This window comes from Benincasa hispida, chromosome 8 (assembly GCF_027475165.1).
Source record: "Benincasa hispida cultivar pf3 chromosome 8, pf3_genome.v1.1, whole genome shotgun sequence".
In the NCBI taxonomy this organism is placed as follows: domain Eukaryota; kingdom Viridiplantae; phylum Streptophyta; class Magnoliopsida; order Cucurbitales; family Cucurbitaceae; genus Benincasa; species Benincasa hispida.
This window is the reverse complement of record NC_143485.1, coordinates 26223597-26249902: the sequence shown is the minus strand read 5'-3', so window position 1 is coordinate 26249902 and position 26306 is coordinate 26223597. Positions and strand designations below refer to the sequence as shown.

The 26306-nt window shown below is 37.2% G+C and overlaps 1 protein-coding gene across 3 annotated transcripts; it reads right to left on the bottom strand.

The window, feature by feature from the left end:
• Positions 1-1262: 1262 nt before the first annotated feature.
• Positions 1263-24936, bottom strand: LOC120082914 (uncharacterized). 3 transcript variants are annotated; one of them, XM_039038328.2, is made up of 10 exons: positions 24465-24936; positions 20634-20984; positions 20239-20483; positions 4202-4286; positions 3937-4122; positions 3677-3844; positions 3388-3585; positions 2088-2259; positions 1811-1982; positions 1263-1726 (listed from the first exon to the last, which is right to left on the bottom strand). In XM_039038328.2, exons 2-10 carry the CDS (start codon positions 20961-20963, stop codon positions 1633-1635), a joined length of 1650 nt encoding a protein of 549 aa, XP_038894256.1. In that variant the 5' UTR covers positions 20964-20984; positions 24465-24936; the 3' UTR covers positions 1263-1632. The 3 variants fall into 3 exon arrangements, with proteins under 3 accessions (XP_038894256.1, XP_038894257.1, XP_090172495.1); XM_039038329.2 differs by having other exon boundaries at positions 20634-21069; positions 24465-24800; XM_090316369.1 differs by having other exon boundaries at positions 20634-23999; positions 24465-24748.
• Between the last annotated feature and the right edge of the window lie 1370 nt (positions 24937-26306).

Below are 26306 nucleotides of genomic sequence, written 5' to 3'. Positions count from 1 at the left end.
AAATTTTGAGGACAATTTTTAGAAACCTCTCTTCTTCACTTGAAAGATTATAGAACGAAAGGGAGGTTAACATTAGCATTACAGAACATTCTTCCACTTGTTAATTAATTACACGCTCGAAGAAGAACTGCAATTGCACTTGCATCTGGACATGCACTCCTTCCAGGTTGCCAAGCTCCCCCACGCGCCGCCGCAATCGCACCGTTTAACGCACCTCGACCTTGAACCACCACAACGCAGGGGTGTTCCAGCTCCATCTTGTCCCTGATGTAGTCGCCGCACATCTTGCCGTCCGCCGGGCAAGCCTCCATCAACCAGACGGCAGTCATCAGCATCAGCACCGCCGCGATTAGTAGTGATCTAGCCATGAATTTCTTGGTTTACTCAATTCTTTGTAATGTCTTATTGCCATAATTACCTGAACAAGTTTCGAATTTAAAATTTAAACAAATGTAACCAGAGGAGTGCCCCTTTATTTATCTCATTTCACATTTTGTGATCGTCTCCCTATATTAAATTATATTTATAGACACAAGGAAAATTTTTTTTTTTTTTTTGGTAACTGCAAAGTTGTTTTTCTTTTCATTTTTGTAACGTCCATGAAGTGGAGTACAACATTTGTGGGGTGGGTTAATAGTATTCATTGATTGAAAATTTAAATAAATATTTATTTGTGAATTGAATCCTTGTATGGTACCATCATGTGTGAATTCAATGTAGTTTACATTATGGCATCAAAGATAAATTAGTAGTCATTTTCCGTTTCTGAGAGATTTATTTTTATTTTTAATTTAATTTAATACAATTCAATTTTAGTAAGAAATTGAATTATACACAAATGTTTGATATATATTGGATACACAAATGTTTCAAGGTATAATATTTCAATTCAAATTGAAAGTTTTCAAACAAAAAAAAAAAACTATATGAAACTTTTTTAATTGCAAAAACCAAATTGAAACTGAGTTCAAATCTTAAACTTATAAGTTCCACTACATCATAAATGAATCTAAATAATTCTTTTTAAAAAATAAAAAAATGGTTTAATAAAAAATATTAGAAAAATATTATACTTATATTTGTACGATAATGGAGTGGTAAAAACTATGCAGATCATCAACTCAACAAGTTTCGAATTGCCCAGTGGTAAAGTAAAAAAAACCTTCATAATGGTATCAAACAATAAAAAAAAATCAGAATTCATTCAAAACTACTAAGTTGAAGTTATGCCTACACATCACTCACATCTCTGCAAATACAAATACTCTGAACACAGAAAAGTTATCCCATTGCATGGAAAAATTTAGAATGATGAAAATTACAGCCCTAATATTATCATTATGTTACAGAAACTGAAAAGTAGTTTAGGCAACAAAATTTCACCTACTTTTCTGAAAGGAGAGTGTAGCTAAAAACAGTCTAGACCTTTTCAGTTCAAGTTTCCAAGGTATGTTCAATGTGACAATTGATTCTACAATTAAACAAAGAGATTAGTAGTAGGAAGCTTCCATTATATCACGGATTTCAAAGCTTTATCTACTCTCATCTCCTGTTTAAGTACAGGTACATATTTTCTAGAGGGAAATTAACAAAACTAATTCGCTAATTAGATGTAGATATTGAACTTCCTATCTATTGCTGTCGTTCATATATCTGCATATAAGCCTCAGAGAGAGCAACCATTTGAGGAAGTGTTTCTGAGACATGAAGATCCTGCATCTCGTACCTGTAATATCGACGATAGATTGCAATGGATCAGACAAATTATAGATCATAAGGTACCATTTACAACAAAGGGAAAGAAAATTACCATAATTCTTCTGACTTCCTCTGTACAAATACCCTGTAGTACCCTTCATTGGGTTTCCCATCATGAACAATATTTGCAATCAAATCGTACTTTGAACACAATTTTTCATTATCTTTAGGTGTTGGCAAGGGGATATAATCCTTCAATTCTAAATTCTTGACGGGAAAGTTCACTGAGACCAAAATGTTAAAATTATTAAATTACCTGAAGATTGCACATTAAGAAGGTTTTCATTACGCAGTAGTAATATTTCTACAAATGTAACACGAGTAACTACCTAATGTGGGATTCTTTTCCACAAAAAAGTTGTTCTTTGTAAATCGCCGCATATGAAGAATTAAATACTGAGGCAGTCGAGTAACTCGGTAGCGCATCCTTGCTATACGTGGCCGTACAACTTCTGTGATAGTTTCACCGTCAAATTTTTTCAAAATGTTGAAGAGTGGAACCTAGGAAAGAAATAAACGAACATTCAGAAAATTAAGTCATAGATATACTCTGATTGAACACAACTCTTAATTAAGAGAAACCTTCCTACTAACAGAGTTGAAATGTGAGACAAGTTGGGGGCCACAACGCAGAAGGACCAGGGAAATTAGAAAAGCCTGCCTAGTTTTCATTAATGTTTTTATAAAAGTTAGCAAAACTAAAAGGTATGAAGATTAGAAGAAGCTTCAAAATCAATAATATCCAACATTTATAAGGGGGGAAAAGAAGAAAATAACTTCTCATATTTTAAAAAGTTTTCAAGCCTTTCCCTCTTCAATTCTCCCAACTAACAGCAGCTACCGAAACAACCAACAATTTTGGATTCCTCTGACAACGATTACCTCCAACCCATGCCAGCCTCAAATTCTCAACCATTTTTACCAAATAGCAAAAAGTCAAGCACAAGAAACAAACAAATTCCGCTTGAAACAGGAGAGGTGGTTATCATTACAACCTCTTTGGAATAAGAGTGGTAGATAGTAATGAGGTTTACAAAATCATTCCATCCTTTTCTTTGTTCTGCTATTGGAATGAGTACCGTGTTTCCCCTCCATTATAGCAAGGCTTAACCTACAGAGTAACCCTTTTATCTGGAAAGTTTCTCTAACCAAAGATTTTATCTAACTCTTGTTTCTTTGAAGAACTTCTGGTTTAGAGATGCACACAACAACCACTTCAGGCATTTGATGAACCATCATAGATAACTCATGTGAATGGACGTGGAGAAGGACCTATCCCTAGCAGCTTCGGTTATGCAGACTCCATAGCTGTAGATCTAGAGTCAACTTGGATAGAGAAGGTTTCCCCCCTCAATGATGATCACACGGATTGGATGAGAAGCAAACACATGGTGAACAGGACTGGATGGTCAACGGGGAAAATGGATGGATGATTTGGAAGTCTGGTGATAAAGAGGGAAAAAGAGAAGAGAGAAAGTCGTGGCATACGATGTCTTGAGTAATCTCAAAATCAAATAACTATCCAATATTGAATTAAGCACCAAATGAAAACTTTCAAAAGACAATGGAAACTAGTGGTTGAATGGAATCTTCCTGCGCAGGAGACACTAGCAACAAAACTACACCTACCTGTGGTATTATATTTTTCTCCATAACATCTTTGAAAAGAGGTGGCGGTGGTAGATCCAATCCAAGCATTAAGAATGGCATTCTTGAAGTTTCCATAACCACACTGCTATCTTCAGTTCCAGCATCCTGATCGTCACCATTTTCTTTCTTCTCAGCAAGAGCTTTTGAGTGAATCTCTTTGACAACCTCCAATTCCCCCTATTCAAAATATAAATATATAATATAAGTTGCAGTTAACTAGCCCAACAGAACATAATTCAGAATATCACTTTAGGAAACTGAAGAGAACCTGGAAACACTCGTAGATTATACTGCTACTTTTCTTTGTAATTCGCAGTTCTGAATGAAGTGTGTTAAGAAACCATGACATAAATTCAACAGGATCTGACTGTGCACCTATTCGAAAGCGTTTTTTACTAGCCTTCATAACTGCTTGCAGGAATTCATGCGGGCTTACCTATAAATTCTTAAAGACTCAAAATCTTTTAATCTAAAAAACAAAAACTTAACACAGCCGAGAAAGAATGTCAATGAACAATAAAGCCAAACCTGTCCTTTGAAGTTTCTTGCATGCCAAATCTTACGTGTGAGTTCACCAAACCGGTGAACAAGTGGAGATCTGCAGTGCTGATAGTTCTCGGGTATTAGGAAGAAGTTCCTGAGTGGTGTAACCCTCATTAAGGACTGGATTGTCACATTTACAAAATCAGTTTCTTTAATGTTGTTAAGCCCCACCTGGTTCCATGATCAAATTTAGGCCTTTTTGCAAATCTAACAGATAAGACAACCCAAATACAATAAAAAATAAAATTACCATTCCAGGGAGGTAATCAGAACCATCGAGTGCCCTAGACCATTGCTTGTTCTTGTCAAGCTGCTCTACCTGCTCTTTGGCAAACCTGCAAGCAAAGCCAAAACGATCGTTAAAGCACATTTCATTAAAGAAGGTATCATATTTATTCATAGCCAAACACAATAATTTTATTATATTCTCTCATTTATAGTCCTTTATGTTACATATTCTGCTCAAGTTTGACAACATGTTTTAATAATTAGTCTCATTTAAACAAGCCTTCAGTTTTCTGAAAACCTAATTCTAATTTTCAAGTCTAATATCTTAGACGAGTAGGGATTATACTTTTTATTGTTAGGATACCAACTAACAAGAAAATACTCAAGTACACTGAAATATATAATTATATGGAAAGATATTGGAAATGTGTTATAATATCATAAGAACAAGTAACAAGGTAACCACTAGCCTTTCGAGAGGGCTAGATTCTCCCAAATTCCTAATTAAGGAAATCCCACAAAATTTTTCACCCTCTCCTCTCAGCCCACTACCTCTATTTATACTAAAAGCCCTAACAAACTTACTATTTAATTATTAATATACCCACTTCCAATAACTATACTAATATTCTACTAATAATCCTATTCTTTCCCTAATTAGGGGTCTTACATTTATATACACTTAATTTTTCTCTAAAACTGGAATATATATTCAAGGTGGACTATAGACTACTACAGTCCTCTAGATAATTCTACAACATCTCTTTGTTAGAAGTCTCTCCCTAACAATAACCTGCAGAAAACCCAAACATAAAAGCACCAGAAAACAGAGAATGAACAGATAGGCACTATACAATTGATACTTCTGGAAATTACCAAGAGAAACAATTATAAGCCGGATATAACCAAACAACAAAGCAGACCTCACCATCCAATTTGAGGGAGCTAGAAAATCCTTAGCTACACAATTCACAAAAAAATCAAGCATACCCATAACCCAAAATAACGATCCCCCAACTGTAAGGCAATAAATGCACCCTCACTCCCTCAACAGTATGGCCTGGCAATGATGGGTGGATGATCTTCAATCAGCTTAATACAATGACCCACTTCCCTCTTTGGTGGTAACTCTAGTGGCAATTCAAAAGCATACTCAAATTCATTCAGCAACTCTATTAAGTCTAGATAGAGATCATTTCCGAGTTCCTCTCTTCCATTACCCTCACAGTAGATTCCTGCAATTTCACTAAAAAACATTGATCGTTTTCTGTCCAGCTTTGAGTCATCATTTTCAGGGACATCTTCTTGTAGGTCAAGGTCAAGCCACCCTTAAACATCCACATGATTGTCATAAAACCACGTCGTCTTCCCTAAGTGCCCAGTTGACCTCTGTGTGACCGATTTTGTGCAGCAATTACATTCCTAAGATCACATCAAGCCCTCCTAAAAAAACAGGAGGAAACCTTCTACAGTCATCTTGAGTAAACATAGCACCACCCTCTCACATACTCCACGCCCCCTTATTGCTACCACATTACCCATGATGACCCCATAATCTGTTGTCTCTCATTGTGGAAGGTTCAACATGTCAACTAATCTTATTTAGTATCCAATTTGAAATGGTTCTTGTAATTGCCTTTTGGCTTATGGGTTCCCCCTATTTCATTAATCATTGAAATGTTTTTCATTGAAGAAAAAACATTTCAACCAATGAAATGGACATGAAATTATGGGTTGCCCTGCAACTAATCTGTTCTAGAACCTCATGGTCTCCTACTTTTACTTTGAGCTTGATCATGCCAAAACACAAAAATCCCAGGGCCAATCATATCAATCCCTCCTAAATCAAGTGGAAGGAGATCCTCTTCTACCATCATCTCTGGTAATCATGCTTCATGTCCCCTTATTGTTGCCCCATTATCCATGAACCCACAATTTGTTGTTTCTGACAGCATAAGGTTCAAGTTTTCAACCAAGGTGATGAATATAAAATTATGGGTTTTCTTGCAGTCAATTAGTACTAAAACTTTCTGGTCTCCCACTTTTCGTCTGAGTTTGATCATACTCGGACTCACAAATCCCAACATCGATTTCAGCATCAAATCCACCAATTCCCCAACCTCTTGAGACCATCCAATGTAGTATTCCTCTCTATCCAACTCGACTTCTCCCTATCTCTTGTAGCTTACAACGTGTAAAACCCCCAATTGTCTACACCTATAAAAGAAAGGGTAAAAAGGGAAATATGCTGAAGGAATTGGTTACAACCGAATTGGCAGGGAATAATTCTGGTATGGGGGAATTAGTGGAGGATGAAAATGGTTAGAACATTGCGAAGGCCTATAAAAAGACAACTTGAGGTCACCTGAATGCTATAGAGAGAATTCCCAGCTCTCTTGAATTGTGCTGAGTTGTTAGTTCTTTTTGCTCTTTTTGTTCTGTTTTCTTTATGTTGTCATTGAAGTTCATATTTCTCTAAATGTCCAAGTTCTTGTGTTGGTGTTTATGAGCTTTTGATGAATTAATATCAATATAAGCACTCTTTTCCCATCATCTGTATCTGTCTTCTTGTTAGAATCGTTGTGAACAGGACAGGGACTTGACAAATTGGTATCAGAGCCCAAACAACCCTGGAGCAGACAAGAGCCATGACTCAAAAGCTATTGGAAGAAAGAATGGAGAAAAGCGAGGAGATCGCGGGAATGAAGGAAATCGTGATGGGATTATGCAAGAATATCGAGAAGTTGGCTGAAGAAGTTAGGGAAAACAATACCTCGAGGAAGAAGGAAGAATCTGTGGTTGTCGAAGGAAGCAATCTCAAGTCGAAGGGAAAAGTTGAGGAAGCCAAGTCTTCTCAATCCGTGGGAGCGAGCAACAATGACAAAGGTAAGTACAAACGATCCCCTGTTTACTGGAGAAAACCCGGAGTCCTGGGTATATCGTGCAGAGCATTATTTTGAGATTCATGAGTTGTCTGACACGGAGAAGGTGAAAGGTTGCTGTGGTGAGTTTTGCTCCCGTTGAAGTGGATTGGTTCAGATGGAGTAACAACCAAAAGACGATCACCACCTGGGAAGAGCTGAAGAAGCGTCTGTTCGAACACTACAGAGCCCCGAGAAGGAAGTCTGGGCGCCCGTCTACTGAAAATCAAGCAAGATGGCACTTATGCTGATTATGTGAAGAAATTTGTTACCTACTCAACACCCCTACTGGAGTTTCCAGAAAATGTGTTGAAGGATTCGTTTATGAACGGACTCGAACCAGCCCTACAAGCAGAAGTGATCAGTAGAAATCCCCAAACACTAGACGAATGTATGCGTGAAGCACAGTCGGTAAACGATCGCAACTTGGCCCTGAAAATAGCATTGACGGATCTAGGGGTAATTGGGCCCAGCAAGAGAGAGGCCCAAAGCGGAAAAAAAGAGCCTAACACAGCGGAAAAGGGTTTAATGAAAATAAGCGACTCCTCTGTAACGAAGTAGGTGTCCTTACCGGTGAAAAGCATTCCCACAAAGAAAGACCCCCCCTCTAAAGAAGCTATCTGACTCAAGATTTCAAGAAAGGTTGGATAAGGGTCTTTGTTTTCGTTGTAACGAGAAATACTCCCCAAGACATCAATGCAAAATGAAGGAGAATAGGCAATTGATGTTGTTCATAGCCAATGAAGAAGAAGATCCTGATCGAGAGGAGACCAGGGAAGAAGAAAAATCAGAGTTAAATCAGTTGGAAACCATTGCGAATGCGGAGCTTGCTCTGAAATTAGTGCTTGGTTTTTCAGCCAAGGGAACCATGAAGCTGAAGGGTATCATTTTTTATCAAGTGGTCACTGTGCTGATCGACTCAAGAGCCACCCACAACTTCATTCACCAAGACCCGGTAAGAAAGTTTAAACTACCTTTGAAACAGGGGACTCGGTTTGGAGTAGTGATCGGAAATGGGTCGTCTATTCAAGGTAAGGGAGTCTGTAAGAACATTGAGATGAAGTTGCCAGGGCTGGTAGTCAGAGCGGACTTCTTGGCGATCGAGTTGGGTCAGATGGACAAGGTTTATGGGTGCCTTGGCTTTGCACCACGGGGTTTATGGATATTCACTGGCCTTCACTAATCATGTCTTTTTGGTCAGTTTTTGGTCAGGTGATTCTCAGGTGGTGCTTCGGGGAGATCCATCCCTCACTAAAGAAGAGGTCTCTTTCAAAGTACTGTCCAAAATATGGGAGGAGGAAGATGTGGGATTCCTCATCGAGTTCTAGCACCTTGAGATCGAGGAGGAACAACCGAGTAGCAAAGAGGAAGGAAAACAGAGCGAGGAATTACCCGTGATGATTCAAGCATTATTGGAGCAAAGCAGAGAAGTCTCAAACACCCCCTCGACCTTACCTCCAAAACGAGCCATTGATCACCGAATACTAACCATGGAAGGGCAGAAGCCTATCAATGTTCGACCCTATAAATATGGGCACGCACAAAAAGAGGAAATAGAGAAGCTGGTAAGTGAAATGCTACAAGCAGGGATCATCCAACCGAGTAGAAGCCCCTATTCCAGCCCTGTTTTGCTAGTTGAAAAGGACAGGGGGTGCCATTTGTGTCGATCATTGGAAGTTAAACCAAGCCACGATTGCGGACAAATTTCCAATCCCGGTCATAGAAGAAGTACTAAACGAGTTACATGGAGCAACTGTGTTTTCAAAGCTAGACCTAAAATCAGGGTACCATCAAATTCGGATGAGGGAAGAGGATGTAGAAAAGACAGCCTTTCGAACCCACCAGGGACATTATGAATTCTTGGTGATGCCATTCGGATTGACTAACGCTCCAACCACGTTCCAATCTACTGATGAATCAGGTTTTTAGGCCTTTTCTTCGAAGATTTATCCTTGTGTTTTTTTATGATATTCTTGTGTATAGCCCAGACATTTCCTCTCATGAGACCCATCTCAGAGTGGTTTTTAATATCCTCAAGGACAATCAGTTGTATGCCAACCACAAGAAGTGTATTTTCTACCAGCCAAGGATCCAGTACTTGGGCCATTGAATCTCCCAACAAGGAGTAGAAGTCGATGGTGACAAGATAAGAGTTGTGCTGGAATGGCCTAAACCAACAAATGCGACTCACCGGCTACTATCGATGGTTTGTAAGAGGATATAGCAATATTGCAGCCCCTCTAACCAAGCTCTTGCAGAAGAACAGATTCAAATGGAATGATGAGGCCTCCCGAGCTTTTGATGAATTAAGACAAAGGATGATGACTTGCCCAGTGTTAGCATTGTTGGATTTTTCTAAGCCATTTGTTATTGAGACAAATGCCTCAGGCTTTGGGCTGGGAGCGGTGCTTTCTCAAAACAACGAACCAATAGCATACTTCAGCCAAAAATTATCCTCCAGGGTGCAAAGTAAGCCCATTTATGAAAAAGAACGGATGGCAATAGTGTTGGCTGTGCAGAAATGGAGGCATTATCTTTTGGGAGGGAAGTTCACGATCATTTCGGACCAGAAAGCTCTCAAATTCTTGATCGAGCAATGGGAAGTGCAGCCTTAGTTCCAAAGATGTTGACCAAGCTCCTCGAATAAGATTTTGAGATATTATATCAACCAAGATTACAAAATAAAGCAGCTGACCCACTGTCCCGTATTCCTCCATCAGCTGAAGCCTATATGATGAGCACACCAACCATAGTAGACATAGATATCATTCTCAAAGAGGTAGAGGAGGATGAGGAACTCCAACAACTAATAAAGCTATTGAAAGTTGACCCTGAGGCAAAGCCAAAATATCAATGGAAGAATAGTCGGCTATTATATAAAGGTAGGCTGGTCCTTTCACGAAAATCTTCCTTGATACCAGTTTTGCTACACACTTTCCATGATTCAGTACTAGGGGGCATTCCAGATTTTTAAGAACATACAAAAGGATGAACGGGGAATTGTATTGGCCGGAAATGAAGTCAGATATGCATAAATATGTGGAGAAATGTGAAGTTTGCCAGAGGAATAAGACACTCTCTATCTCCAGCTGGTCTACTACACCCTTCCAGATGAATAAGACAGACTCTCTGTCTCCAGCTGGTTTGCTACACCCTTTACCAATTCCTAAACTCATTATTGAAGAATGGACCATGGATTTCATCGAAGGATTACCTAAAGCATGGGGCTATAATACAATTTTGGTGGTGGTTGATCGATTAAGTAAGTATGGGCATTTTATCCACCTCAAACATCCGTTTACTGCCAAGCAAGTGGCTGAAGCATTCTTGCAGGAGGTTGTCAAGCATCATGGCATTCCAAAGTCAATAACTACTGTCGGGATAAGATCTTTTTGAGTAACTTTTGGAGGGAGATGTTCACTACCATGGGAACACAATTGAAAAAAAACACCGCCTTTCACCCCCAAATGCATTGGCAAACCGAGAGAGTCAATAAGTGTTTGGAAACGTATCTAAGGTGTTTCTGCAATGAACAACCCACACGATGGAACAAATGGCTAGCTTGGGCTGAATTGTGGTATAATACGACCTTTCACATCTCAATAAGGACGACTCCTTATCAAGCGGTATATGGAAGACCACCTCCTCCTCTGATATCGTATGGTGACCGAAAAACGATGAATGATTCAGTAGAGCAATAGTTGAAGGATAGAGATTTAGCTTTGAATGCCCTCAAAGAAAACTTGGTGCTAGCACATAATCATATGAAGAAACATGTTGATCTACATCAACGAGAACTACAACTTGAAGTAGGGGAAGAAGTCTACCTAAAACTAAGGTCATACCGCCAACGCTCATTAGCACGAAGGAAAAGTGAAAAGCTATCACCTAAATTCTATGGGCCATATCGAGTGTTGGAGAAGATTGGAGAAGTGGCGTATAAATTGGATCTTCCATTAGATTCATCAATTCACAATGTATTTGATGTATCTCAACTCAAGAAGAAACTTGGACAAGCTCAACAAGTGCAACACATGCCACCAATACTCTCGAAAGAATTCGAACGGCAAGTCCAACCAAAGTTGTTTTTAGGGGTCCGTTGGAATGGGGAGATAGCATCTCAAGAATGGTTGGTTAAATGGAAAGGGCTTCCGGAGAGTGGTTGGTTAAATGGAAAGGGCTTCCGGAGAGTGAAGCTACCTGGGAAGTGGTCTCGTTGATGAAGCAACAATTTCTTAATTTCCACCTTGAGGACAAGGTGCATTTCGAGAGAGATGGTATTGTAAAACCCCCAATTGTCTACACCTATAAAAGAAAGGGTAAAAAGGGAAATATGCTGAAGGAATTAGTTACAACCGAACTGGCAGGGAATAATTCTAATATGGGGGAATTAGTGGAGGATGAAAACGGTTAGGAGAACCTTGCAAAGGCCTATAAAAAGACAATTTGAGGTCACCTGAAGGCATGCCATTTTTTGAAGATAAATAAGAGCTAGAGAGCCCTTAAGGAGAGAATTCCCAGCTCTCTTGAATTGTGCTGGGTTGTTAGTTCTTTTTGCTCTTTTTGTTTTGTTTTCTTTATGTTGTCATTGAAGTTCATATTTCTCTAAATGTCTAAGTTTTTGTGCTGGTGTTTATGAGCTTTTGATGAATTAATATCAATATAAACACTCTTTTCCCATCATCTATATCTATCTTCTTGTTAGAATCATTGTGAACAGGACAGGGGCTTGACACAATGCTCGTCGATCAAATACTCCTCGTTGCAAGTTGCAATGCAAAAAAGCCCCCCGCCCCATTTCTTTTGGTAAAGTCATAATTGCGAGTAGGTATTAGATCAGCCACTTCACGACGAGTAACCTCACACACTAACTCCCCTCCTGCAATAGCTAAAATCTCTCAAAAAATCTAAGTCTTTTAACTTCATCCACCCCGAGAAGGTTCTTCGCTCACAGCCCCCAATACCACTTATCACTTTTCCCTCGAAGCATACGACGACCACCATCAACTTTTCCATATCAAATAATTTATGAATGTCAAAATACCATGCAATGCACAACAACCACGAGTCCAAATCTACTCCTAAAAAACACTAGCATCTCAACCTTCTTAAACCTACAGTGTTTCTTATCAAATCCTTCCTCTGCTAGAGGATTCACCATCATCACAGTCATGGTAGTCACTTCGTCCTCCATTGATTGTTTTCATTTTCTTTTCAAGACTTGCTCCAAATGGAGGAAGTTTTTTTTTTCTTTTCTTTTTCTTTTTTTTTTTTTAATGAAAACAACTTTCATTGGTAAAAAGAAAATGAAAGACAAGGCATTATCCTCGACCGCAAAAGGGGACCTCATTAAAGAAAGAGGATCCAACTATACAAAGTAGTGTCTAAGACAATTTACAAAAGATCTTGAAAATCGAAGCCCAAAAAGAAATATGAAACTTAACGAGGGACCAAACCTCACTCAGGTCCCTCTCCGACCCTTTAAACACGCTGTTATTCTATTCAATCCAAAGATCCCACAAAACAACAGATGCCCTAGCAAGCCACAAGAACTAGCTCTTATCATGAAAAGGCGAATGTAGGAGGAACTCCCCCATCATATCTCTAGTATCCATGTGTCAAGCCAATGAAAAGCCAAACGTTTGGAAGAAAAGATTCCAAATTGATCTCACAAACTTACATCTCCAAAGAATACAACAAACCACATCAACTAGCGAAACCATCTTTCTCGCAAGTTGATCCAAAGCATTGCACTCTATCTATATAAAGGGCTCTTTCAACATCTATTGCTCACAATCTCCTAACATTAGAGATGCTACTGCATTTTGTGTTTCTTCTACCCTTTGTTCAAGACGAAACTATCTAAGACATTCACAGTTAGTCTAGCGATACTACATACTAATTCTTTCAACATTTTCTTTATCTCCTTGATATCATAATCATTTCCACCCAAGCTTTCCTATATCTTCCATTGAGCCATTTTTCCCTAATCTCCCTAGGATGTAATACTCTGATATCAATTTGCCAGGAATTTCTCCCTAGCAATAACCAACAACAAACCAAACACAAAAGCACTAGAAAATAGAGAACGTATTGGGAGAACACTATTCTACTGATACTTCTAGATATTATAAACGATTACAAACAATGATAAGCCAAACATGCCTCACCATCCAATTCGAGAGAGTTGGGAGAACCTCCTACCTAAAAGCCTTAGCTACATGACTAAAAAAAGAGCACATACCCCCCGACACTGTACAACAACAAATACACCCTCACTCCCCCAATCATGTCAATCATTGCACCTTCTCTCATTTTGCTCCTCCTATTTTGATTTTAACTTTAATGTTGCACAAATACACTGAATATGGTTTCAACAGCTTGGAACATCCCTAAATCTCTCATATACTTCCCAAATTTGGGATAGGGGATTTCATGATTTGATGACTCATGATGATGTTTTACATCCTTATTTACCAAAGATGATGAGTGAAAACAAAATTTAAATAGCGCAGCTGTCAATGTTTGTGGTACATCCATCAGTTCAAATCGCATTCAAAATAATGGGTTATAGAATAAAACATCAGCTGATCAATAATAAAATGCATAGGGCAAAAACAAAGGGGAAAGAGTTTTCATTCCACTAGAGGCAAAAATGGTTCGGTTCGGTTCAGTTTGGTGATCAAACCGAATCGAACCGAAATTTTTTTAAAAAATATATGCAAAACCGAACTGATTTATCATATCAAATCAAACCACAAATATACGGTTCGGTTCGGTTCGATTTGAAATTTGGTTTTGCTTGTTAAAAAAAAAAAAAAAGAGTTATTTTCCCTTTAAGAAGAATGACCTTAAAAGTCTATAACCTACACCTATTTTTTCAAAATACCAATTTGTAATCAAAAGACAATCTAAGCCCACTAGGGCTCTCTAAGAGATTGATTTCCTTCTATCAATCTCTTTCACAGAGCCCCCAGAACTGAAGATGTATGGAGATGTGAGTAGAATTGAAGGGATAGAGGGAGATGTGATGTCGAGTCAAAAGTCAAATTTGGTTTTGCTTGTAAAAAAAAAAAAAAAAAGTTATTTTCCCTTTAAGAAGAATGACCTTAAAAGTCTACAACCTAAACCTATTTTTCCAAAAAACCGATTTGTAATCAAAAGACAATCTAAGCCCACTAGGGCTCTGTGAGAGAGATTGATTTCCTTCTATCAATCTCTCACAGAGCCCCTGGAATTGAAGATGTATGGAAATGTGAGTAGAATTAAAGGGATAGAGGGAGATGTGATGTCGAGTCAAAAGGGAGAGATTGAGAGGAGATGCGATGTTGAATCAAGATGGAGATACTAAGAGTTAGGCCGCGGCAAAGGAGAGAAAACTAACACTAAAGGCCTAAACTTTAAACTAATTATACATATATATATATATGTATGTATGTATGTATGCAATGCATGTATGTATATATTAAAAATTGTTTGGTTCGGTTTTAAATTCGTTTTGAAATTGAAACTAAACCAAACTAAATATTTGGTTCCAAAATTTCTTTAAATTGCACCAAACTACATTTTTTGGTTTTATTGAATTTTCGATTACATTCTATTTGATTTTTGAAAACGGTTCAGTTTTTGCAGTTTGAGTGTCCACCCCTACATCCCACGAGATGGACCTTAGAAGAACAAAGAGAAGCACAAGATGCACTTTCTGGTACATCTTCCCTTCAGTAATGGATACTACATTTGGTCTAATATAAGTGAGGAGGCAATACGATCTTATTTGACTGCTTCTTGGTAAGTAGAGAATGGATGGATATGCTCCAAGACTCCAAAGCTATGAAGAAGATGAATGATATCAGACCTCACTCCATTTTTTGTTGGATTCACCGGTATACTACATGGTCAAATACCTTTCAAATTCCAAAACTCTTGCTTCAGGATCACTCCATGGGTAAGGCCTGGGAGAGGGATAGCTTAAAAAGAGAGCCAGTTTTAAGCTTGTGGAGAAATAGAAAAACTTGAAAGAGAAAATCAAGATGGGGAGGTACGAGCAAGGCTTCTTCATGAAGCTCTCTTTCGAAACTTTTTGTCAATTCAACACCTTTGTTTAAATTAGAATGCATTTATATCCTCTTCTTTTATTAGTTAAATTTTGGATTAGTCTTGTATTACTCTTTTTGTACCAACTAAGTTTTAGTTTCTTGTTGCCACTCTATCCAATCAGCCCATTTATTATTCATCCTCTTTCGTGCCTCCACAAAAATCATTGATGGCATTGAGCACTTGTATAGAAGTTTTTTATGGTCTGGCCATTGGGATAGAAACATAACTCACCTTTTGAGATGGGACTGCCTCAAGAAACCTTTGGAAGATGGAGGGTCGGGAATCATAGACATCAATCAGCACAACAAAGCCCTCCTTGCCAAATGGCTTTGGCGTTTTCACCTAGAAAAGGAAGCTCTTTGGCGTAAATTTATTAATGCAAAATATGGTTCACATCAATTTGATCACAAGGCATCAGCTGGAAGAACTTCATCATCTAGAAGCCCTTGGAAATACATTCTGCAGCAAAAGGACCTTATATATGAAAATATTCAATATAGCATGCCTCTTCTACATCATTCTGGCATGACATTTGTTTCCGTGAATCCCTTCTCAAACAGATCTTTCCAAGCTCTTTCATTTGACTGCACTAAAGATGCTTTTGTGAAGGAAGTCGGGAATTTTGATCAATGCATATGGAGGATGAACTTTAGAAGACTCTTAAAAGGATGATGAAATTCTTGAATGGGCTGGATTCACCCATCTCCTCCCTAATCTACCCCTTATGAATGAAGATGCATGGTCATGGAAGCTACAGCCTAAAGGTTTCTCCACCAAATTATTATACACTCATCTCCCCACTAACATGCTATCTCAAACCGACAATTTATTCAAGTCCGTTTGGAGATGCCCCTGTCCGAAAAGAGTGAAATTCCTCCTTTGGGAAGTGACTCACTCCTGTCTTGATACAATGGATAGGCTTCAAAAGTGCAGCCCTTGGATCAACCTCTCTCCATCATGGTGCTGCCTCGGCCAAAAGAACAGTGTACCTGTACATGTTTTTGTTTTTTTTACTGTCCTTTCTCTAGAGAGATATGGTTCGAGATTCTTGAGGCCTTTAACTGGTCAATTGTTCTCCCTCATGATATACAAAGCTGGCTTTGTTTGCTGATATGATACCACCCTTACAAAGCATCAAAGGGGGGTTTATGGTTGAGCATTATCGGTGCTGTTTTGTGGAAGATTTGGTACGAAAGGAATTCAAGAATCTTCCAAGGAAAATATAGAATGACAAAGGACATTATTGACAGCAGTATTCATTCAGCTTTCTATTGGTGTTGATATTCCAGCTTTCATAGTCGTAGCTTTTCCTTTCTCATTGCTAATTGAAAAAAAAAAAAAAAAAAAATTATACCCATTGATTGGGGCCCGGTTGTTCCATTGTTATCTTTGGATATTTCATTCAATCAATGATATCGTATCTTATCCAATATATATATATATAGTTTCTTGTTAGTTTTATGTTTTGTTACCTTTTTTCCTTTGAGCATTAGACTCATTTCATTATTTCAATGAAAGACTTTTTTCCATTAAAAAAACGATATGGAGCAAGGTGGAAATATGTTTTCCGAAACAAAATTTTATTAAGATGCTGAAATATACAAAAGATGGCGAGGAAAGCCTCCACCCAGAAAAAGGGAAATTACACTTGAAACTATGCCCTCCACCAATCAACACAAAAATCAGACAAAGGACAATGACAAAACAAATTGACGGTCCTACACCAGGAGGCAATAACAAAAAATGATATAATCAATGAAGTATGAGTTTAATATAAATTCCTTTCTACGCGAACAAAAATATAATGATTTTTTTTTCTATCCAAATGTACCAAAGAATGCTTTTTATAAGATTTTGTCAAAGAGACTTCGCTTTCTTCTTGAAGGGAAGATTAATTGGAGTAGGGAAAAGGTGTTTCGTACTTGAATCCCTTCTATAATTTGCGATCTTCTAAGGAGTTAGATACTATTATATACTTCTCCTTATGTCAATGGTATGTTTCTGTGTGAAATACAAAAATATAAATGAATAAATAAAATGTACAAAGTCATAGCAAGAAAAATATGGAGCTGATTTAGATGGTTTCTAACTCTTAGACTCTTATAATGACCATAACAGTTACAAAAGAGACCATATTTTTCTTTGGCAGTCGGCAGTGAAATCTATTCTTCAAAGGGTTTTTTTGTAATCCATTGGATAGGATTTCCTTTTTGTAATCCATTGGATAGGATTTCCCTTTTGTAATCCATTGGATAGGGACCTAGGGTTAAGGAATAGAGCTAGAATTCTTAGGCAGTCCACGGTGAAAGCTACTTTTTGGTCAATTTGAAAAGAAAGAAAGAAAAATGCTTGTGTAGCATACAGAATTTGGCTTCTTGGTGGAGTGTAGACCGCTGTTTTTTGTTACTATATCAAAAGCTCTCCATGATTATATGAAATTGGAAGGCTCTTCTTTTAAAAAAAGAAAAACAACATTTTTCATTGATAAAATAGACTAATGCTCGAATTACAAAGAGATAAATAAGCAGGCAAACCAGAAGACTAGAAGAAATTGGTATCAACAAGCGCACCCAGATATCTCAACAAAGTTGACAAACCCACAGCGGCCTCATCACACCCCAATAGAAAAACTACTAATAAAAGGAAATACAAGACGACATAATATATAGGAAATAAAAGTTCTCTTTGGATGTGTTAATGTCCTTGGGAGGGGTTTCCTCTACCCCTACCCTCCTTGAGCAGTTCTTTTTTACATATATAGGGAACAAAAGTTTCATGGATTAAATGAAGTTACGAAAGGGAAATCCTATCCAATGAATTACAAAAGAACCCTTCCAATGAGCCATAGAGAGCTTAAGCCATAATAACAAAAAGGTAAGATAATTTACACCATGAGAGAGCCAATATCCTAGAACTAGGAGTCCCTTTCAAGCCAAAAGAGCCAAAAAAAATGAAAAAAAGCACAGATGAAACTAAGTCAAAGGGTTTCCTTTTCTTTCTTGAATGGATGCCGGAGGAAAATGATGTTGATGAGAGACCAAATAACAGTAGGTAAGACCATTGACCAATCAAAACATCGTTGCATGAAAATCCAAAATGTTCTAGAGCATAACACATGATTTTTTTTTTTTTGAAAGGAAACAAAAACAAATAAAAAAAATCATGACACATGAGCAAGTAGATTAAGTGCAACTCTACTATGAAACTAAGTTATGTTGCAATGAACTAAAATAGATTTTCAAAGGACCGGTGATCCAAGCCAGATAACATTCAGTAATCTTTTCCTTAGACCAGTTGCTCACAAATTCCAACCAGAACTCTATATTAGCATGCAAGATTTTTTAAAAAAAAGAAAAAAAGAAAAAAAGAAAAAAAGGGTCTTAACTTTTTGGAAACCGGCGGTCGACAAAGTTAGGAAAAGGACGGCTTCTTTATAAGAAAAGGCTTTTTCTCTAAAACTAGGAGACTTGTTTTGATTCATTTGGTGTTCAGTGGTGTCCCCATTTATTAATTATCCTTGGAAAAAAAGGTTTTTCTCTAAAACTAGGAGGCTTGTTTTGATTCATTTGGTGTCGAGTGGTGTCCCCATTTATTACTTATCCCTTCTTAGATCTCCTATCAAAGTTTGTAAGAGCATCAAGAAGATGATGAACAATTTTCTCTAGGAAGGGGTGGAAGAGGGAAAGGTAAAGGATCTCACATAACCTAGAGAAGTGAGAGGTCATTGAAAGGTTGGTGCCTTGAAGAGGAGGGGGGTGAATAAACACTTATCGGAAACTTTGGAATGATATTTCTAAAGAGATCCCTTCTTTTTCTGGTTCATTGTGTGGTGGGAGAGGGGAAGGATATTTACTTTTGGTAAAACCAGTGGATGGGGGATAGACCCCTCTGCTTGATGTTTCCGCGTCACTTTCACCTCTCTTCTTCTAAAAATCGTGTTGTGTCGAACTTGTTTGTTTGGCATAGAAGTTCCATCTCTTTTTCATTTGGGTTTCGTCACTTGTTGTCGAGAAGCGATGGATGTGGCCTCGCTCTTGTCCTTACTTGAGGCAGTTGTTTTTAGACAGAGGAAGGACTTTAGGGTGTGGAGTCCCGACCTTTTGGAGGGATTTTCGAGTAGCTCTTTCTTTCATAGGCTTATTAACACTACCCCCATAGTTGAGTTAGTCTTCTCCACGCTTAGGAGGATTAAAATCCCTAGGAAAGGCAAGTTCTTTTCCAGGCAGGTTTTACATGAAACTTGGAAGAGTTACACTTTGGATCGCATTGTGAAGAAGATGTCCTCGTTAGTTGGTTCGTTTCGCTGCATTCTCTGTTGAAAGACGGAAGAAAACCTAGATCACATTTTGAGGAGAGATGAGTTTGTGAGTTCTCTTAGACTTTTGGCTTTTCATTAGCATGGAATAGGGAGTTTTGAAGATATGATTGGGGAGTTCCTCCTCCATCCACCCTTTCATGAGAATGGTTGGTTTTCATGGCTTGTTGGGGTTTTCGCAATATTGAGAGATCTTTGGTGGAAACGAAATAATTGTGTGTTTAAGGGGTTGGAAAGGAATGAAATGTGGTCCCTTGTTCGATTTCATATTTCCCTCTAGACTTCGATTTTGAAGACCTTTTGTAACCATCCTATAGGTTCTATTTTGTATAGTTGGAGTTTCATCTTGTAGTTGGGATACTTTTTTGTGGGCTACTTTTCTGTATGCCCATGTATTCTTTCATTTTTATCTCAATGAAAGTTGTTACTTTTATAAAAAACAAAACAAACAATCAATCAATCAAACAAACAAACAAACAACAACATTAAAGGTCTAAGGTGAAAATTTTCCAAAATCCTTTACAATGAGTATCATAGCTTAAAGGTGTTGAACTTAGAACTCCGGATTTTGTTATTTTCTGTTCATTTTTCTTGTTTTACATTTTTCTCTATGGGGTGCTGTGGTGGCACTAGTATAATTTCCCCTTCAACATCAAGCAGATGTAATGTTATTGTAACATGCTCTAATAACATGCAAACCAAATAATGGATCAAGTATAAGCAAACCTTGGATTCAGGACATATCGAATATCATCTAATGAGGGGTCATTAATCTCATATCCATCGGGAAGGCAGTAAACTTTCTCTGTCCGAAGGTTGATATACACATGGTGTCCAGCTTCAAGACTATGAGTGTAAGCATGAGACTTCTTCCCCCTCCCTTGATAGTATTTACCACATACCAGGCAGGCATAAACATTTAGATTTGACAGAGAGACAGAGCAAAACTTCTCAAAATCAAAATCCAAAACCTACAAAGTATGAACAGATATAAATTAACAAGTAAAGAAAACTTACTAAATAGTTAGCAGAAGGTAACAAACTCATCGCAATAACAAATGGCATAACCTTAAGATGCAAAAATGCAGAACAAAAATACAAATAAGAAACAAGCAATGCACCTGACGGTTTACAGTATCAAGATAAGGACAATCTTTTCGAACTTCAACATCACGACTTCGCTTAACATGATTTGCATCATCGTCATGTTCTTCATCATCTTCCTCATCATCATTGTCATCCCCTTCATCTCCATCATATCTACTTCCATTTTGTTTAAATTTGTATTCTTCTTCTTCTTCATCATCACCATAGTTAAAACCAGGAAGCTGAGGGTTCTCTGAGGCAGGTGGAGAAGAAGGTGACACCTCCCCGAGTAATTTATGCCTCTTTAAGTCTGGGCCCAACTCTTCCTCATCTAGAAGACTATTGTTCCGCCTCTTCGATCCCATTCTATCAACTCTTTTTTCCCTCTGGCAATAGAGCAAATTTATAAATGATGTGAATATATAACTTCAGCCCAATAGCTTAAATTGAAGCATTCTGCTAGGATACCACCTAACAAGAAAACCAAAAGACAAAGAAACACAAAGTAATATATTGAAATATCAAAAGAAGTTACAATATAGGGTATATAGGGCCATCTCAGCAAGAACACAAGCTAAAATTAAAGCCGCTAGAACACATGACATAAGTAAAAGAATAGCTAAAAGGTATAATAGCAAGGTCCTTTTTGCAGCCAAGAAAAGCAGTTAAAAAGCAACAGAACAATTTCAACCTCGTTTAGAAACCTTTTTGTTTTTGGTTTTTGGTTTGATAAGTCTATTTCATCTCAATTCCTTACCATATTCTGCATCTTTCTTAAATGCAAGAATTGAATTTTTAACCAAATTCTAAAAACAAAAATAAGTTTTTAAAAACTATTTGTTTAGTTTTCAAAATATGACTTAGTTTTTTAAAACACTAGTAAAAAGTATGTAACGAAGCAAGAAATTTAGAGGTGGTAAGAATGTTTATAGGCCTAATTTCAAAAACCACATGGTTACCAAACAAGACCAATGTTTATAGGCCTAATTTCAAAAACCAAATGGTTACCAAACAAGACCTTAACAATTCAATTTCAAGTAACAAGTTTTCTCCCAATTTTCTTACCCAAATGTAACAACCCGGCTTGCTAACAACACTATCTGGAGTCATTACCACATGCATGACATTTAAAAATGAAACCACAAGAATACTTTATTTATAAAAATAATAATTAATAAAAAAACAAAACATTAACAATTTTATTCACAAAACAAAATAATTTTATTTTAGGATCCCTTTGAAAATAATAAATCAAGTCATTCAAATGAGAAACAAAACTCTACTTCCTGAAAAAGGACCTCTAAAAGAGTTCTGAAAATAAAAAAAAAAATTAAAAAACATGTGCAGAACATGACATCTCTAGTCTCGTGGCACTATCCATTGATCACCTTGTCGCACTGTGTATGTTCTGGTTATTACCTGAAAACTTCTTTAAAGTAAGGGTTAAGCATTAAAAATACTCAATAAGTAATCCAACTACTGGGGTTGGGGTATGCAGTCATTATGCAACGTGAATTATGACTATACTAGTGGGACCTAAATTGATTATTTGGTAACTGTTCTGTGATGATCATCTAGGTGGACAATTAACCTCATCCTAAAATCACCTCTCCCAGCCACTCAGTATAGCAAACTCCTCCAGAGACTTGCCCCAACTAATGGTTATTTGGTATCCAATCAGTGGAGAAAAGTCTCAATCTACTAGGTATCAAACATGATTTTTTTTATAAGAAACCATTTCATTGATGAATGAAATATTCAAAGATTACGGTAAAAGTCCAAGTACAAGATGAACCAAATAGAGTAACCCCTTCAAAAAAATTTACTATGTAACCCCTTCAAAACTACAAACCAAGGAACATCAAACCAATGCAAATCCCCAGAGCGAAACATCATCCAAACCAAAGCATCATTCAATTCAGTCATTCATAATACAGTGACAATCGAGATGAAGAAAAGCCAATAGGAACCAACGAGCATGATCAAGCCGATAATGAATTATGGGTAGATGGGTTCTTATGAGTAGAAGTAGGGATGAATTATGGTATTAAGCATCCTTCAAAACTTCTTTGAACCACCAATCTGGACTCCAAACATTATGGGAAGAAGGGTTTTCGGCCAAATACTTGGGGTATGTTTGGGAGTGATAATTGGAGTACTGATTTTAGAAAAAGAGATTTAGGTAGAATTGATTTTGTAAAATTGATTTTAAAACAATCAAATTTATGTTGGGTTCCAAACTTTTCAAAGTGATTTTCAAATATTTAAAAGTGATTTTGAATTATTATGTTTGGTTTTAGAAGTGATTTTTAAATTATCAAATTACTAAAAAGGATATTTTATATTTGGAAATTTATTTTTAAAAATAATTATAATAAATATCTATTTTATTAATTTATTTTTCAATTGTTTTATTGTTAAATTATGATTGATATGTGAGGTAAAAGAATGCACATAATAAAAACGAAAGAAAGTTCAAAACATATATCTCATGCAATCTAGAAATGTTTGTAGCATTACAAAATACTTAAACTATATATTATCTATTGAAACACAAACTATATAACAAAAAAATTAACAAGATATAAGAAGTCTTGCAATTTTCTTCTGCTCCTCTTCCATCTCCCTTCCATGACAAGAAATTTCACCTTCTTCAACAACACTCAACTTGTTTCCGTCATCACTTGAGGGGAGCAAATCTTTATCATCGTCGAAAGGCTTGAACTCAAAGTCAGTTGTAGAATGAGTTCTTATAAAATTATGAAGTGCCATTGATGCAACAACAATCTTCACTTGTTTATCAAAAGGAAAACTATCCATATGGCATAACATTCACCATCTATTTTTCCAAACACCAAATGTCCTCTCAATTGTACATCTTAAAGATGAATATCTATGGTTAAATATTTCTTTCTTACCTCTTGGTTGACTCCCACGACGAAAATCAGGAAGATGACATTTTTCACCTTTATAAGGCCTAGATAGCCAGAGCAAGGTACTTGAGTAGACAACATTACACCAATTGCTTTTTCCATCTCATAAAGTGAGAAGTTAAAAAAGTTAAACACCCTCTGATAAACATTGTACAAATATAAGAAATGGCAATCGACCTACAACTCCATTTTTTTCAAACATCAACCCCCTATTATTCTTCACTAAAATTCTTCAGAAACAAAAACTCCCAAAACTTCTTCCATTAATTCTTCACCATAAACCCACTTCCGGAATCACAATCTTTTCAATTTTCTGCCCCATGTTTCAGGTGAAAATCGAAACCCCCTTTTGAATACTCTGTTTCTGTTTAGCATCAATTCATGTTCTGAAATTCTGTTCTGCAAGTGTTTTATCAGATTGGGAATTGAATTTCTGTTTTTTCTTTTCCTTCTTTTGGCCCATTCTGTCTGAAATAATCAGAAAAAGCTTATGTCATTCTTGTTTGTTTATTTCTCACAGGTTGATTTTTGTTCTTCTTCTGTGGGAGATTGACAAAATACAGAGATCTCAGAGAGGAATCCAAATATAAGAAATTGTTGATGAAATAGCACAGAGGAATCCAAATACAGAGATCTCAGAGAAATGGGAAGAACCCAATTACAAAGAATAGCTTTGTAATTTAATGAATTGTGAACTACAACGAAATTATCAGCAAATTTAAAGAGGCATTTTATCGAATAGGTTCTAGGCAGCAATCACAAATGAGTTTCAGCGAACATCCCAACTCCAATTTTTTGCTATTTACGCAGAACACAAGATTCCAAAAACAATATAAAAATAAATCACAAAATAGACTAGAAAAGGAAAACGAAAACACGAAAACGAAAACTCAAAACTCAAAACCAATACACAACATTAATACCAATAAATACCTGCAAGGTAAGAGAGCAATCACGAGAGGGAGAGAGACGACAGAAGCTGCTAAAACGGAGCAATCAACAGCTTTGGTAAAACAAAGCTGCTTCCTCTTTCCTCGTGGCCGTTCTCATCCACCACCGTCGTCGTGGATCCTCTGGTGGCGTAGTAACGGTCTTCCTTCTCCGGCGACGGAAGAAACACAACAGCACGTGTTAGACGATTTCTAACCTAATTAGACGATTTGGTTGGAGGGATGGAGGAGCTCGTTGATGGAAAATTTGTACGAATGACCCTATGTAAGGGTTGATTCGAAATTTTGTCTCACTTTTGTGAATAAATGAAATTTGACTTTTGTTGATGTTGAATTTACCACTTTAATCTTTCGTTCTTCTTCCTCCTTCCTCCTTCCTCCTTCCTCCTCTCTTTTACAACATTTTTCTTTTTCTTTTTCTTTTTCTTTTTTCTTTTTTCTTTTTTCGATTTCCTACTTTTCTTCATTTTTCCCTTTTTTTTATTTTGACAATTTCTTTCGTTTACACTACCGTCTAGGTAATTTCCCTTTTCATTCCCTAACGATTTCTATTTGTGTCACCCTCTTTTTTTCATTTTTCTCTCTTTATTTTTCGTTATGCAGTTTTTTTCGAAGAAAAAAGTTGCAAGTGTGTCTAATGAAGAACAAAACGAAGAAGAGAGGAACAGGAGCGAGGAGCGAGAGTAGAGAACGGGGAGCGGGAGTGATAAAATGAGAGGAAGAAGGCCAAATTTCGAGCATGTTTTAAAGTGAGGCTAAATTTCGAGTCGTCCCCTCAATAAGGATCATCCGTACAAATTTTCCCTCGTTGATTGGAAATTAAAGCTACAGAATCGTCGGAGCTGCTAGAATAGGGAGGATGGAGGAAAATGTTATTTTGGGGTTGAGTTTCCTTATTAAATAAGGGATATTTTTTTGTATTTAAAAAACTATATAAAATAAGAGTGGTGATTCCCGTTTAATCACTCTCCACAATCACTAGCCAGCTCATGCTTCACAAATCAATTTTTAGTGATTTTAGATTTTCTAAAATCACTTTTAGGTTGCCAAACATCATATATTTTATGCAAAACTGATTTTGGCTAGAGAAAAAATGAATTTGGCCATGCTAAAATCAATCCCACACACACTCTTAGTCGAGTAAACAAGAATTCTCAAGAAAACCCATAATCCCTCCAAAAAGCTTACTAAAAAAATTAAAAATCGACTAATGGCAATGTTAGTGGTGGCGGAAACACAATAGAGGTCGACAGGACGATAAAATGGCAACAGTGGTGGTTGGGCAACATTGCAGTTAGAGAAGGATGGATCAAGAGTTAGAGAGAGAAACCCACCCTGCATTGGTAGTAGCAGCGATTTGCGACAATGGGCAACTAGGCAGTGGCTCGACGAAACCCACCCACCGGTTGGTGACTTGATCTATTCCTGGTTAGTGGAGAGAGAGTCTTGAAAGGAATGCGGGATTTGTTGAAGGAGAAGTTGATAGGGAAATTTCCAAAAATAGTATTTTGGGGGAGAAAAGATTTTTGAGATGGTTTTTAAAAATAACGAGTTTTGGGACAGATAAGCATGTGAAAAGTCTAATTTTTCCTTAAAAGAACCATAAAAATGAAAACTTTTTTATTCTTCTCTTCTCCTAACACACATGGACCGCTCCTCTATTAAGGAGGAGAATGGAAAAGCCCACGTCAGCAAAGCCAATGCCACAGTGGCGTCACAGCTGGATACAGTTAGCAAGTGATTAGGCTGGGAACCTTATCTAACCGAATTGGTAAGAAATTGGTCGATTGGTCGAGGACCACTAGTCTAACAAACACTAGGCCAG

Bases quoted from the DNA above. Each gene is read 5' to 3' on its own strand.
- LOC120082914 (XM_039038328.2), bottom strand. From the start codon at position 20,963: ATGGGATCGAAGAGGCGGAACAATAGTCTTCTAGATGAGGAAGAGTTG. The intron at 4,123-4,201 runs GTAATTTTATTT...TCATGGAACCAG, and splicing joins CTGATTACCTCCCTGGAATG to GTGGGGCTTAACAACATTAA. The intron at 2,260-3,387 runs GTAGGTGTAGTT...TTTCTTTCCTAG, and splicing joins AGAAAAATATAATACCACAG to GTTCCACTCTTCAACATTTT.